Here is a 14,865-nt window from a genome sequence, read left to right as displayed (position 1 = left end):
TCTTAGGAGGAAGAAATAACAGCCAACAGGGAGAGGTTACATTTGAGAGGAAGATTGAAAAGAATGAAGTTTTTTTTCCTACTCTTCTCCCCCATTACATTGTAAGTTCCATTATACTAGCAATCCTGATTACTAATGTATCCCAATGCTTAGCACACAGTAGGTGGCCAAAAATAATAATAATGATGGTAATAGCTAACATGTATGGTGTGCTTACCATGTGCTAGGCAGTGTTCAAAGTGTTTCACATATGTTACATTATTGAATCTTCACAATTACTCTTGAGATAGGAAATATTATCATCCCTTATAACTGATGAGAACATTGAGGCACAGAATGGTTAAATGATTTTCCCACCATGACACACCAAGAAGTGACAGAGCTATGATTTGGAGCCCAGGTAATCTTCTCTCAGAGCCTGTGCTCTTTAGCAATATGCTGTAGTAAGTCTTAATTGAATGAATAGATGAAGAGGAGATGGCTTTCCTGGGGGATAGGGTGGGGAACCACGTAAACAAAGACCATGAGGTACCATTATTGCTATTCACCAAATACACCGAGCTCTCCATTTTCTGGCCACATAGTAGAATTGCACTTCTCTGTCTCTCTGAAATTAGTGTGGTCATGTGGATGGTTTTAGCAATGAAACGTGAGCAAACATGACATGCATCATTTCCAGGAAACAGTGCTCAATTCACCACATTCCCTTTTTCTGATTTGGTGACCATGGAAGCACCTATTGACATATACCATCTGTCTTTCTGGGTATCTGAGTGACTGCAATGATCAGAGTCTCCTGACAATTCACAATGGACACATACTGTGAGCAAGAAATAAACTTTTAGATCTGGGGGTTGTTTATCAACAGAGCATAACCTAGTCTGGCCTAACTAGCACATAAATTAGTACCAGAAGTGGGGTACTCATGGAATAGCAACAACAAAATACCCTAAAATATATGGGTATAGCTTCAGGAATTGGTAGCAAACAACAAGTAATTATTAAAGGCTGGAAACATACTGATCTAGGTTATGCAGTGGTGAATCATTTGGTAAACTGTTGTCTGCAACAACTTGGAAGGTAGATGATGTAATAACTGAACTCATAACTCTAGTGGAGGTAGTTACAAAACACGATGTTAATAGCCTGTGTTGGTTGCTGTTGGCAGCCTTCAACAAGGTATTATGCAGTTTGAAATAAATTCAGAAAGAATTGGTTAGGTTATATAAGGAGAGGCTAGACATTTGAAGACTTGAAGGGTTTGGAAGAAGCAACTGATTTCAACCCAATTTGTAAAAGGTAAACCTGAGAAGGTATGGTGAAAACTAGCACTGGTGCCAAGGTTAAAGTCAAGGATATGACTACCTCACCCTACTGTTCAAACCTTTGAATGGAGTCAAAATGATTTAGAATGAAGATGCAATTAGATAAATACTCTGATTAGACAAAAACTTTGATTAGACAAAATGATTCAAAGGGAAGCAGCTAATAAGTTGATAAGTATCTTAGAGGTATGGGGGTGGGAGGGCAAACAAATAGAACAAAGACGATCGTTTTATCTACGAGGGTTCTATGAGTGTGATGACTTTTACAGGGAACTCATCAGAGTCCATAGATAAGAAGCTACAGTTGTGAGAGAGTTATACTGCTAAAAGAACCAAAAGCCTAAATTAAAAGATGTAGTAACAAGAGGAGTCCTAAAATGTCTCTTGGGGTCCAAGGAGCACACATTTCCAGATGTGTACTTTGGATATGGTCAAGGAGGATAATAGAAATGGAAGACTCTTCCAGAGCAGGGAGCTAGGAGACAGAACAGTGTACAAGGAAGTTGCTCCTAGGGAGCAGAATTGTAGCCTAATCAAAACACATTGCGTCCCCTACGGTAGGGAGCCTGAACATCTTCCCCAGTAGGACTGAAGAATTGATATGGACCAAAGACTACTGTTGTCTTCCATCTTCTCTTTGAATGGAAGTCCTTATTGTGGATGTTTTGTCCTTGTTCCACCATGATAAATGGGGTGTGTAGGGGGCAGGTCATTTTCTGTGAGAGTTTGCAGGTCTCCAGGTGTGTAGAGGAGCCGCATCTGAATCAGATGTAGATATGATAGTGTATTATTCTCTGCTCTACAGACTATCATTCATCACCCACACATCATAAACTTCGAGGTTTAGGATAGGACTAGGATTTGGGTTTTCTCCCTTTGATGGCGGTGATGGGGCATGAATATATTTTGCCTGCAGGAGAGGGAGAGAGCCAGATATTTGGTCTCAGAAGGATAGACTTCAGTAGTCATTAGTGCTGCTTGTCAAATACTGTTTTGTGTGTTCATGTCCTGGGCACATGGTAAGATTGCCTTCTCTGCCCTCTTTGAAGATAGACATTGCCATGCCACTAGCTTTTGCCTATGAAATGGGAATGGAGGTGATTTGTCTCACTTGAGGATGCAAGCATTAAGATGCTGTGCTCTTGTCCTGCCTTGGTGACTTTGGAAATCTTTGTTGATATAGAGTATTCACAACTTGGTCCCTGACTGATCACAGTGACCAGATCTCCCCATTGATGTCCCCAAGATGGACATGTAGCATGGGCAAGAAATACATTTTTGTCATTGGAAGCCTCTGTTATTTAGGAGTTGTTCTTTTACTCCTAGCATAATCTAACCTATCCTGACCAGCATGGGTCTGGAGCCAGCAAAGTAGATCCTAAGATCAATTAGTAGCTCAGTTTGATCAAAGCATAGAACATGTGTAAGGGAACAGCAGAAAGAAGATCTCCAACAAGAATGGAGTCTTACTGGGACACTGAATGCTGTTGAAGACTATGTTCAGAGACACAATGGGATTCAGAGCTGATGTCTCAGTAACCTGGTAGAGTCTATAGAAGGAGTTATTGTAGAGACAAGCTTGTGGCAGCAGGAGAGATTGGTCCTTGTGATCATACAAATGAGGCGTGAAGCCCTAAAGCTTGAAGAGGTGAGAGTTTGAGCTGCAATGTTTCAAGACTGAATTTAGGAAAATGGTAACTCAGGTGACAGAAGGGGAAGAGTCAGGAAGAACAGTGATGTTCTCAGCGAGTCGTGGGTGCCTAGAAATCTCATCTTCCTGCATGCTTCACTTAAAAATACAGGATGAATATACACAATAAGAACATGGTATTGGTCTTCAGCTGAAATTTTAGGCTCCACAGGTCGGGAAAATCTCACACAGAGATTCTGTTCAACTCCACCCAAGGCACCCAGCAGAATTATCAAGCTCTCAGAGAGACAGTTCAGGTTGTTTTCAAAAGTGCCTGGAGGGCACCTGGGTGGCTCAGTTGGTTAAGCGACTGCCTTCAGCTCAGGTCATGATCCTGGAGTCCCGGGATCAAGTCCCGCATCGGGCTCCCTGCTCAGCAGGGAGTCTGCTTCTCCCTCTGACCCTCCTCCCTCTCATGCTCTCTCTCTATCATTCTCTCTTTCTCAGTAAATAAATAAAAATCTTTAAAAAAAAAGTGCCTGGAAAAATTTCTCTCCAACTTCCCAAATGAATTTATTCCATAATTAATAACTTTGCAATTAGAAGTTTCTCCTTGCAACTAACCTAAATCCTTGGGTTGTAGTTTTGATCTCATTTCCTCTTATTTATATACAAGAATGTCAATGGTTTTGCTATTCCATATGCATTCTCTGTAAAGGCACATTTATTTAGGACTCATACACATCCGGCCTCCAAAAAGGATTAGAGGCAGTTCCTAATATGTCTGCCTAGGCTTCCTTTAAAGTAGCTTTTCTATTTCCTTCAGAGTGTGCTACCATCTGAGGGGCATGAGGAGGATTGCTTTAATGATATAAAATGAAAGCAAAACTAATAACATGGACTATGCTGACAACAGTAATGTGCAATGAAAAAAAGAAAAAGAAAACACTCTCAAGTAAAGTGGATTTGTTCTGACCAGAAAAAATTCTGAACAAAATAGTAAACTTTAATACCTTCAGCCTCTGAATTTTAAGTTTACTTCTCTGTAGTGCCTTCTTCCACCATTCTTAGATTTTAGAGCACTATATATAGACTCGAGTCTATACTCTATATAGAGTATCTTTTAGGGTATATCTCTAAAAATATATGTATTTCTATATAAATATGTAGAAATAGAATGTCTATATAAAATATGTATGCCTATATAAAACATAGCTATCTATATACAATATAGATTTAAAAACAAAATATGTCTATATAAAAATATGTCTAAATAAAAACATATATATGTGTTTTCTAATTGACCATGGAAAACCAGATTTTAGTAAAGCATTTAATAAATTTATTGAAACCAAGTACAAATGTCTCCCACAGTACTTCAATATTAATGGTATTGAATAAATGAGTGAGTGATTACATGAATACCATTTCTGATTATAATCAGGGTGTTCTCTGTTACCTGGTTATCTGCGCTTTAATAATGAATGTAGATATTAAATTGAAGGCATGGTGGCCAGTAGACAGGCAATGTAAAAGAATTTTAAAGCTCTCTGCAAACACAAGTCTTCCTGGCAGGCTAGTGGGTAGCATTTCCAATCAGTACCACCTGAGGGGACTGGGGAATCTTCATTTCCAGAACCCTCTTCAGGGGTTTTCCCCTGCTCACACTCTCCAGTTTTGGGAGCCTCGCCAGGTCCTGAGAAAACAGCTCAGGTTAAATACCGCACAGCCACGGAACGGATACAGGGACAGGGTTTGTTATTACATAGTCCCAGTGCCTCCGAACCCAGGCTCCTAAGAGCTTATCACTTCTCCCTGTAACCCCCATCAGCCAACACCTCCTTTATCTCTGATCCATCGGTCTTTTGGTCCTTTCTTCATTCACCCCAGGGCAAGCCTGAGTCAAAACCTTCTCAAAGCCCTTCGTGTTTGAGCTGCCTGTGAGCCTGCTTGCACTTCTGGGCCAGGATGTACCTCACTGCAGCCTCTGACACCACTCCCCCCCGCCCCCAGCCCCCAAATCTACTCTGCTTGTTCAGCTCTTTTCCTGGATGCTGCTTCTCAGGTGTCCACACCTGGGCGACCTTCCTTTTCTCCTCCGTGCTGACCCCTCTTATGTAGCTCCTCTCTGTGGTCTGGGGAAGCCCATCATGCCACCCAGCTTCTTATCCTTTCTGCTTTCGACACCTGGCCTCCAATCTTCCCTTTGACTGTTAGTTGACATATAACCTTGGACAAGTTATTTAATCTCCCTGAGATGTAGGTTCCTCATTTGTAAAGTGGAGAAAATCTCATTTTTAGAGTTATGATGATTAAAAAAAAAAAAAAGGAATGTAGAGCCCTTAGCACTCAGTCAGGCATTTAGAACATTAAAACTTAAATCTCTCTTCAATGTTTTAAAATCTTCCTTTCTCTAAAATGTGTCTGAATTTCCTCTCATTCTTTCACCTCCTTCACAGATACAGAAGTAGTTCTTTCCTTTGGGGTCATGATCATTGTAGGGACAGGCCAATCTATGCAAGTTTCCTTACCAAACAGGCTTTTCTAGAAACAATTATATCGCAAGAGACCAAGATATGGTACAGACTACAGTGCTCACACACATCCATCTCATTTGGAGGAGAGCACTCATACCCGAAAGAGGAATTGATTTTTCTTGAGCTGGGAATGGTGATCTGAGCTGAATATAACAGGCAATTTCTTGTACCAGTTACTGTTTTTGTTTTTCAACGAGGTTTATTTCTAGCAAGGGGTTGAAACATGTTTAGATAATTTCTCTATGAGCAAGTGAATGAGTTTTATTTTATTTTTTATCTTTTTTAAAGATTTATTTATTTATTTGAGAGAGAGAGAATGAGAGAGAGTACATGAGAGGGGGGAGGGTCAGAGGGAGAAGCAGGCTCCCTTACTGAGCAGGGAGCCCGATGTGGGACTCGATCCTGGGACTCCGGGATCATGACCGGAGCCGAAGGCAGTCGCTTAACCAACTGAGCCACCCAGGCGCCTGAGTTTTAGTTTTAAATGTTTTCCATTTGTTATCATTTTGGAAGCTGGGGGTGGGGGAGTTGGGAAGATAGAATGTAATAGAAGAAAGTACTGTGGTCGGGAAAGGATGGGAACCTATTTTGAGTTTATATCCCTGAATTATAGTTACAATATTGTAGTGTCGGGTTGCATTATTCTGTTCTCTCTTCCACTGTAAAGAGCATCTACTGTTATGTGTAAAATTATACTGAGGGTCAGGTAGGAGAGAAATGTCAAAGCATTTGGGGAAAACAGACAACAAAGGAAAACAAGACATTTCATACCACTTAGGACAAAGAGGGGATGTTATATGTGGCTATGTTCTTAAACATGGTTTATATCCTTAGGAAAAAGATTTTCAATGCTCTCATGTTCATATACCCCAGCTCCCCTTTTTCTGGGGAGAGAAGGAACTGAGGAACTGTAGGTGGGCAGGAGGAGCTTGTGGAATGTGAGGAACTGGCAGAGGACACAGTATGTCTACAGAGGAAAAAGGGAGCAAGAAGTTTATACAAAGATAACCAAAAACAGAGACTCTAGCAAGAAGCTTGTTTTGGGTTCCTGATATAAAATTGATTTTCATTTAAATTTCCAGAATTAAAGTTGTAGGAGAGCACCCCATCTATCTCTTCTCAAATTATTTTATTTACCAATACTGCTCCTTCTGTCTTTAAACTGTGAGCTCCCAGATCTTCTGGGCTCATCCTTACAACTATATTCCATAGGGCTGAAAGGTCTCTCAGAGACCATGTGGGTGAGAGGCAGGACCCCGTGGCCACCAGTCAATGGGAAGTGGGGGCTGGAGAATTGTGTTGAGAAGAGTTCTGAAACCGGGTCTGTGTTCAGTGGGAAGCGTGCTGGGACCCGTTAATGCTGGGATTGGTTGATGCTGGTCTGCCACAGGCCTGGAAGTTTGGGTGGGGTGGGGGAGTTGTGATGGGAGTTATCTTAATGGTACCATCCATGCTAAGAGCCTAAGCCTCTCATTTCATTTGGGTGTGTGTTGGGGGGTAGGGCTGAGAGACATTAAACCAGTTGCCGAAGTCACACAGCTATTTAGTATTTCACAATATATGTTAAAAAAAAAAAAGCGTTCAGGATCAGGAAAAGAATGAAGATTAAGAGGATTAGCCATCCTGAAAATGGAAAACTATCTACCTTCAAGACATTTAGGACTGAATATGAACCTTCTTGAAACCTTTTGTTAGATAGTTTATCAAAATTGCTAGGACCTCTATCTAACTTGTCACCCCCAAAGCCAAACATGCACAGAAGCCTGGAGCCCTCCTTGCCAATTTCAGAGGTCTATAATGTTAGAGCCTATTTCCTCCAGGAGAAAATTTTTCTTAGTGTTTGGATGAAGGGATAAAGAAGTATGAAGAAATTTTAAAGTGTTATTTGCCTGGGATTAATGGATAGTTGAATTTAAATGCCAGCTCACTTTTTAAAAAGTTATTTCTACAGAATATTGGGAGGGAAAAGTCCAAGATGGGCTTTGGGCATAGTTTTAGCTAATTAGGGTTGTGGGTAGTAGTCTCAATGCTAGAATAAATAGCAAATCATAACAAATCCAACTAAGACTTAAATTCAGCAGAGCCAAGGTGTGGTGACAAGGGAATTCTGGCCCCTAAACCTCTCCTCAACTTGCCTGAGAATTCACTATTAAGCATCCAGAAGTTATTATTTGAAAATACTAATATTCTTGGGTGATAATTCATTTCAAGTTCATTGTTAGCTAATACCAAAGGAAGAAAGCAAAGCTAGTGGTGAGGTGAAGGGATATGTTACCTGCTGTGGAGGGAAACAAGGCAATGAAAGATATAATCGTTCTCAGTGAGTAGCTACAGGAATTTTGTGGCCCAAAGATGGAGTTCACTGTCTGAAGCCTCCTCAGGACTCTGGAATATTCAACTGACCTTAGGACATAATAACTAACCTTGAGTAGGTGACATAAATAAACCCTCAAGATGCCTTTTAAAAATAGAAAAGAGAAAAACAATGTAAGAAAGTACAGGAGTGCTTTCTCTCCAACATTTCTGACAGAAGATAGGAGTTGAAAACCTCAAACAAAATGTTGCCCCAATCTCACTTGGCTAATTTTAGTTATCTTAGTTCATGGCTATGATTCATCCCTAAAGCTGTGAATTGCTGAGGAGGAAGGAGGAAAAAAAATTGACTTAAATGTCAAAGAAGTAAGAACAAAAATATAGTTTTCTTTTTTGGGGAACTAGAATTCCAGGATATGGGGATCTTTATTTTTTTCTCATGAGGGACTGAATGCTTCAAACTTCTAGAGAAATAATGGTCTTGAGTCAAAACATCATTAAGGAATAAAAGACAGCAGTGATTATAAGTCATGTCATGTTTGAATTTTTTGCCTCCATAGTATATTTCCCTTGTCTTCTTGTGTGCCTCTTTAAATACCATTAAACTAGAACTCACTAGGACTCATCTGTAGTTGAGTATGATGGAAGCGTAATACGTAGACTGTAGTGAGGAATGGAATCCCTAAACCAGGTCAAGGAGGAATGAATGGAGACAAACAGATCTATGGGAAATAAGCCTGGGGAATGGGATGGTGGGAAAGAGAATAAGGGCATATTTGAATGATGGTCAGATGCTGTCTTGCTTGCTAAAGAATAGAGACGGGTTGGTGAAATTCCTTCTTGAGTAAATAAAGAAGTTTCTCAATCTATTAGGGATCCCCCAATAAAGTGGTTGCCATTTTGAATTTCTGTAGGTTTGGAGGAAGAAAATAGTCACTAACTCAACTCAGCTCAGTGACTGTTTTCAGTGGCTGAAGTAGCTGACCTTCTCTACCAATAGCTTAGCCACTATCCATGTTTGTCTTTTTCTTAAAACTCTTAAAAACTGCTGCTCTTAAAGCCTCGAAGCAGTCAAAGGAATATATGATGTTTGTAAAAATAGGGCCCGGGGCTTGAAGGAAGATGATACTTTGTAGGAAGCAAAATGAAAAAGAAAAGGTTCTAATGACTTCAGAGCAGATCCCCCGCAGCCCTGAAGCTGTGAGGAGACTAGCCCAAGGCATAATTGTGAGAGGTGATTTCTGCACCTACCCCTGTCCTCAGCCTCCTTAGAGCACTCCCCTCAGCTTTCTTGTGCTCCGCTCCTTTCTGTTCTCCTCATACCTGGGTATCACTGTGAGTAGTGGCAATCACTGTGTCTCATTACCCGAGACCTAACGTGTCATTCAGCCAGTGTGACAAATGCATGCTGATAGATCAACTAACAGGATATGAAAGTGGAAGAAGGGACTCTGGAGGTTACGGAATCCCACTGCTTGTTGAGGAAACTGAGTTCTTGAAGGTCTAAGTGACTTTCTTGCCCAAAGCATTTCCTCTTTTGTGTCCTCTGGAGGATGTTAATTAACACCATGGCTGTGTCTGCTTATTATTGTCTCTAGTGGAGAGATATTTTAAAGTCCATAGAAGATATTTGCCAGAAGTTATCCCTGGCCACCCTCATTTTATTTTATTTTATTTTTTTAAAGATTTTACTTATTTATTTGAGAGAGAGAGAATGAGAGAGAAAGAGAGAGAGCACATGAGAGGGGGAAGGGTCAGAGGGAGAAGTAGACTCCCTGCTGAGCAGGGAGCCTGATGCGGGACTCGATCCTGAGACTCCAGGATCATGACCTGAGCCGAAAGCAGTTGCTTAACCAACTGAGCCACCCAGGCGCCCCTGGCCACCCTCATTTTAAACCACCTTGGCAGACTGCCTTTATTACAAATCCAGTTTTTTTTTATTTTATTTTTTTTCAGAATGGATATATATTTAATTTTCTGAGCCTCTGTGAAGTGTGTCAAAGTACAACAAAAACCTATTTCTATTTTTCATATCCTTGATCCACTTTGACCTTGTGTAGCACTGTTATGGGTTGACTTACATTCCCCACATAGATAGATCAAAGTCCTAACTCCCAGTACCTGTGAACATGACCTTACTTGGAAAAAGGGGGTTTGCTGATTTCATCAAATTAAGATGAGGTCATTAAGGGGGGGGGTTCTAATCCAATATGAGTGGTGTCATAAGACAGCTGTGGGAAGACCCAGATGGGGGAACGCCATGTGATGACAAAGGCAGAGACTGAAGTGCGGCTGCTGGAAGCCAAACAACGCCATGGATTGCCAGCCACAACCGGAAGCTGGGAAGAGGCTGGAAGGATTGTCCTCAACAAGTTTCTCAAGGAGCGTGGCCCAGCTCATACCTGGATGTCAGACTTATGGCTTCCAGAATTGTGACATTACAGGAGTGTGTTGTTTCAAGCTACTCAGTTTGTGGGACTTTGGTATGCAGCCCTAGAAAACAAATACCTGCAGTAATGAAGGCAAAGAGGAAGGGCAACTGGAAGCCAAAGGAAAGAAAGAAGAGCGCGTTTCTTGGGTTGGTTCACTAATGCCATTGGTATTAATTTTTTATTGAAACGATCTGGAGAGGGCCCACATGATTCCCTGAAGAAAAATTTGTGAGGGGACTCCCTCTGTCCACTTATTTAAGATATAGTGCATTTTGCTATTTAAATGTTTCCATCGTAAAATAATCCACTGTTTTTCAGTGTTCTCTGTTAATAATCTAGTTTGTTTTCCTTAGCCTGACAGCTTTGGCCTTTTTCTATTTTATTTTGTCTTTTAATATTTTATTTTGTGGCATAATATGAATACATGAATAGTAGTATGTATTTCCTCAAAATATGGGAAAAGGCACTTAAAAATACGAATTACCCATATTTTTCAAATGATGATTCAAGCCCTGATATATTCCAAGGTTCTGATTTACTCTCCATAAATAATATTAAAAATTTAATCAGGTCTTGTTTAAAATAATCAATTTCAGTAGTTTCTTTTGTAGTGCTGTTCTCTATTTACAAATAGCACAAATGGAGGTAAGGACTACGTATAATCATATTTTTCAAAACCCCAAATCGTTTTTTTTTTTAAGATTTTATTTTTAAGTAATCTCCACACTCAATGTGAGGCTCAAATTTATAACCTTAAGATTAAGAGTCACATGCTCCACTGACTGAGCCAGTCAGGAACACCCCAAAACCATTTTTAAGGTCTTATAAATTATATGTATTTAGTGTCCAAATTAAAAACCTTTATCAAGAACCTTCACATATGACCCAATTTTTAAGCCTAGCCACTTTCTATAAGCCTCTCCAAGATCATCTGCTCTATTATATTACTCAATTATCTGAAAAATTCAAGGGTCTTAAAAGGAAGAGTTGACCTGCAGATTTAGTGGTTAAGAAAACATCCAAGAGTTGAGAGACATAGACCTTCTCATTGACCAGGGGCCTTAATTCATTTCAGAAGCCATTCTGGATTGTTTCAAACTCTTCTTCTTGGGTTTTGGGGTTCAGTTTATGATTTCTGCAGAACACACCTGGATGCCCGTGTCTTTGAAGGCACTGGATACACAAGTCAGACACCAGGTCAAAATCAGTAGGCCATTCAGTGCATTGCACTGCTCCATCTGTAGGGTGGACTCTGCCTTGGTTACTCTAGGAGTCACACCACCTGCTTCTAGGTGCTAAAACAAGGAGCTGGACTACCAGACGTAGAGCGTTGGAAACACTTACTTGAGTGTGGTGAGTTCTGTAAGGGATGGCTGAGTAGCCTTGAGATAGCTTTCTCTTCGTGCAGCCACTTTGGGAGAAGGCTTGGGACTCGTGTCGGAGTCACCACTGTCTTCATCTCCCATGGCCTTGATGTAGCTGCCACTCCGCATTCTCCGGCATGGAATTTCGTCGTCTTTACCTCGAGGGGTGTACCCTGTCCAGTCATCCTGAGGAACCTATTCACAGAGAAAACAGATAATTCATTTTTAATAAAATCCTACACTTTGCTTTCCCTTTTTTTCCCCTTTTTTTGGTATGACCCTGAATGTGGGTAATAGAGATAAATTATCTAAAACTTCAGACGTTCATTTCTCAATAATGGTGTTTTACTGTAATAATTGGTTTGAAAACATTTTAATCCATGCAAATCCACATCCTAATCTTTAAAACATCCTGTGTCTTAGGAAAAATTAAAACCATTGGCTTTGATTTACTTCTCATTTTTCTCATGCTAACAAGAATAAGAATTCCAAGAAATAATTCCAATAAGAGTGCCATTGGAAAGGAGAACAGTTTTATTTGAACTTTTCAATTATTTGTTTTCAACTGTCATTTAAAACTTAAGAATCTTTCAGTTTTATCTCCACCTTCCTCACACCTCCCAACTCTACTGTCTTGTATTGAATCTCTCTTCTTCCTAAACCAGCTACATTGACTTCCCAATAACCTATTCTTTCTGAACCCCTCTTAATTTGAATTCAGCCTCCATAGATCTGCTTAAAGCAGTCTTTAAAGGTTTCCAATGATCTCATGAAAACTAGTGGCCTTTTCTTAATTTACATTTTCCTTGGCCTCTGAATACACACACACACACACACACACACACACACACACACACACACACACACACACACCCAACCCCTGAAGAGTTTCTTTACTTACCTGGTAGAGCTACTTATCTGAATTGTTCTTTTCCTCTTGCTTTGCTGGATCCTATTCTAAGTCCCCACTTGGAGGTACCACATAAGATAATGTTCTTAGTACACTGCTCCTTTTTTTTCTACAGTCATTTCCTTTGAATCCAGCAGAGCACTACACTATGCTCTAGAGGGCTTCTTTATGACTTTCTCTTCAGTTCCACTTAGATTTTCCACTTCAACATGGACTCAACCTAGGATCTCATTACTCCTCCATTTAGTAAAAGAAATGCATAATGACCACTCTTTTTATCGATTAAGAAGCAACAAACAGTCCATGGTGCATAGAGCACTGCATAGGGCTTAATGAAAAGAAACCAGAAAACAAAGGAGGCTGGTTTTTGCCCTTAACATGCTTTAACAGCAATGAGAAGACAGAGCATAAACACATTTGGGAACAGTTCCAGATCAACCCATCAGCAAGTTTAAGATAGGGTGCCATAAATGGAACATGCACCGAAGAGAGACTAGAAGTAGGAGCTATCAGTAATGGTGTTGGGGAAGGAGTAGCCATGAGGGGCTCCTGGGAACTGGCCAAGTTTCATTGAGAAGGTAAACAGGTATTTAATATTTTGATGCTAACCACTTATTGATTATCCATCAAATAATACATTCTTTCTTATTAACATTTAACTATGCTAAGGGTTTTGCTTACAGTATGTTTTTTTATCAACGTAACAACTCTGCATAATTTTTCTTTGTATTTCTCAGATGAGAAACAAGAACTCAGAGAACTTAAGGAATGTGCCAAAGAACACACAAGTAATAAAAGAACACATAACGGCACTGGCATTCAAAGCATTTTGGTTTGACTCCAAAGATTAGAATTTACTTAACCTAAATTTTATGGTTAATAATATTTGAATTTTAACTCTGAAGGGTTCATAAAGTTGTCCACAATGACACCTACACATATTAGACACAGGTTTCTAAATGTTATAGGTTCTAGGAAGTAAGAATAGATGTCCCACTAAAACACAAGAGAGGGGTGCCTGGGTGGCTCAGCATCGGTTAAGCATCCAATTCTTGATTTTGGCTCAGGTCGTGATCTCAGGGTTGTGAGATCAAGCCCCGTGTGGGGATACATAAGTCTCAGCTACGAAGGGGCAGAGTTCCAACCTGGCAGCTCCTGGGGCCTTACTCTTGACCCCTATGTGATGCTGTCTCTCTTTCTGAGCTATGATCTTTGACACCTACGGAACCAAACAACTGTAGTCCCCTGTCACCTTTGTAATCCATTGCATCTGATCCATTTGCTATTTGTTGATCATAGTAATAGCAATGTAGAGTTTTCATTTTTTTAGCTGAAAAGCATCAAAATCACTATAGCAACAAGGAAGATTTCTTAGTGAAATTATAGATGTTTAGAACAGTCTTGTTTTCCTTCAGCTGGAAGGTGACTCACTGCAAAGATACGATCATGTTCAGAACCTCGTTATCGGCTTAGCAATTATATTTTATAAATTACGTTGGTACACCTGAGGGTCATAGATGATGCATACAGCACTTGGCCATTTCTCGGTACTGATGCACAGTTCATAAATAAGCATTAGTCTCTGGAATATGTCAGGGACTAAGGACAAACTTATATCAGGTCATGTCAATCATGAAACAAAACATGGCAAATTTCTGTTTAGATGTTTTTCCCAAAGTTAGTTTATGGTAGAAACTTGAGCTGGCACTAGAAACGGGTTGCAACTGTTGCTAAGGGAACCAACTGGAAAGTATTTAATCTGTATACCTCTCAATGAAACAGTTTTCAAATGATAGCAGCTAAGAAGCTGTATGGAATGGGATTTAAAAATTAATGCATTATTCATACACCTAAAGGTAGCCTACAACAAGATTACCTATAAAATAATACAGAAATCAGTTCTAGGAAAAAATGTAAAGAAACAGAAAATCAAGATCTTGGAGAAGAAAAATAATGTTGCTGAAGTTGCTACAACTGAGCCAGAATTTTAATTCTGACTCTTTTAAACTCTAAAGCAAAAGGGGAGACAGTGACCGGGTGTATAATTTTCAAAGAAGGCATACCAATTTGTAAGGGGCCCGAGTGTGAAATGTTACTCCCTTTTGAAGGGAAGAGAGGAGAATCATGGGCCACAGCTACCACTGGGATCTAGCCAAAAGTTGATGTGTCTTTCTGCCTCAGTTGCACAGAAAGAAAAAATTTAGGGAAATCCAAAGAAACGACCTTACAGCTGTCTGAGAAAGGCTTCAGTATTACTGGTCCTGGCAGTTTAAGGGAATAGAAGTCTTAGTAAGGAAGGGAAGCTGGAGCAAATAGACACTTGTTCATGACAGACCAGCCAGATGTCCTGCATG

At 40.1% G+C, this 14,865-nt stretch overlaps 1 protein-coding gene across 11 annotated transcripts in view; it reads right to left on the bottom strand.

Moving 5' to 3' along the window:
• Positions 1 to 14,865, bottom strand: part of DLGAP1 (DLG associated protein 1) — a 932,188-nt gene that overhangs the window by 235,566 nt on the left and 681,757 nt on the right. For all 11 annotated transcript variants that reach the window (XM_027575621.2, XM_027575619.2, XM_027575622.2 and 8 more), the window contains one exon: positions 11,582 to 11,796. In XM_027575621.2, the coding sequence (XP_027431422.1) occupies positions 11,582 to 11,796 (215 nt within the window). The remainder of the gene's footprint in view (positions 1 to 11,581; positions 11,797 to 14,865) is intronic.

The sequence above is a fragment of the Zalophus californianus genome, chromosome 14 (assembly GCF_009762305.2).
Source record: "Zalophus californianus isolate mZalCal1 chromosome 14, mZalCal1.pri.v2, whole genome shotgun sequence".
In the NCBI taxonomy this organism is placed as follows: domain Eukaryota; kingdom Metazoa; phylum Chordata; class Mammalia; order Carnivora; family Otariidae; genus Zalophus; species Zalophus californianus.
Note: the sequence above shows the minus strand (reverse complement) of the source record. Positions and strands in the feature narration are given on the sequence as shown.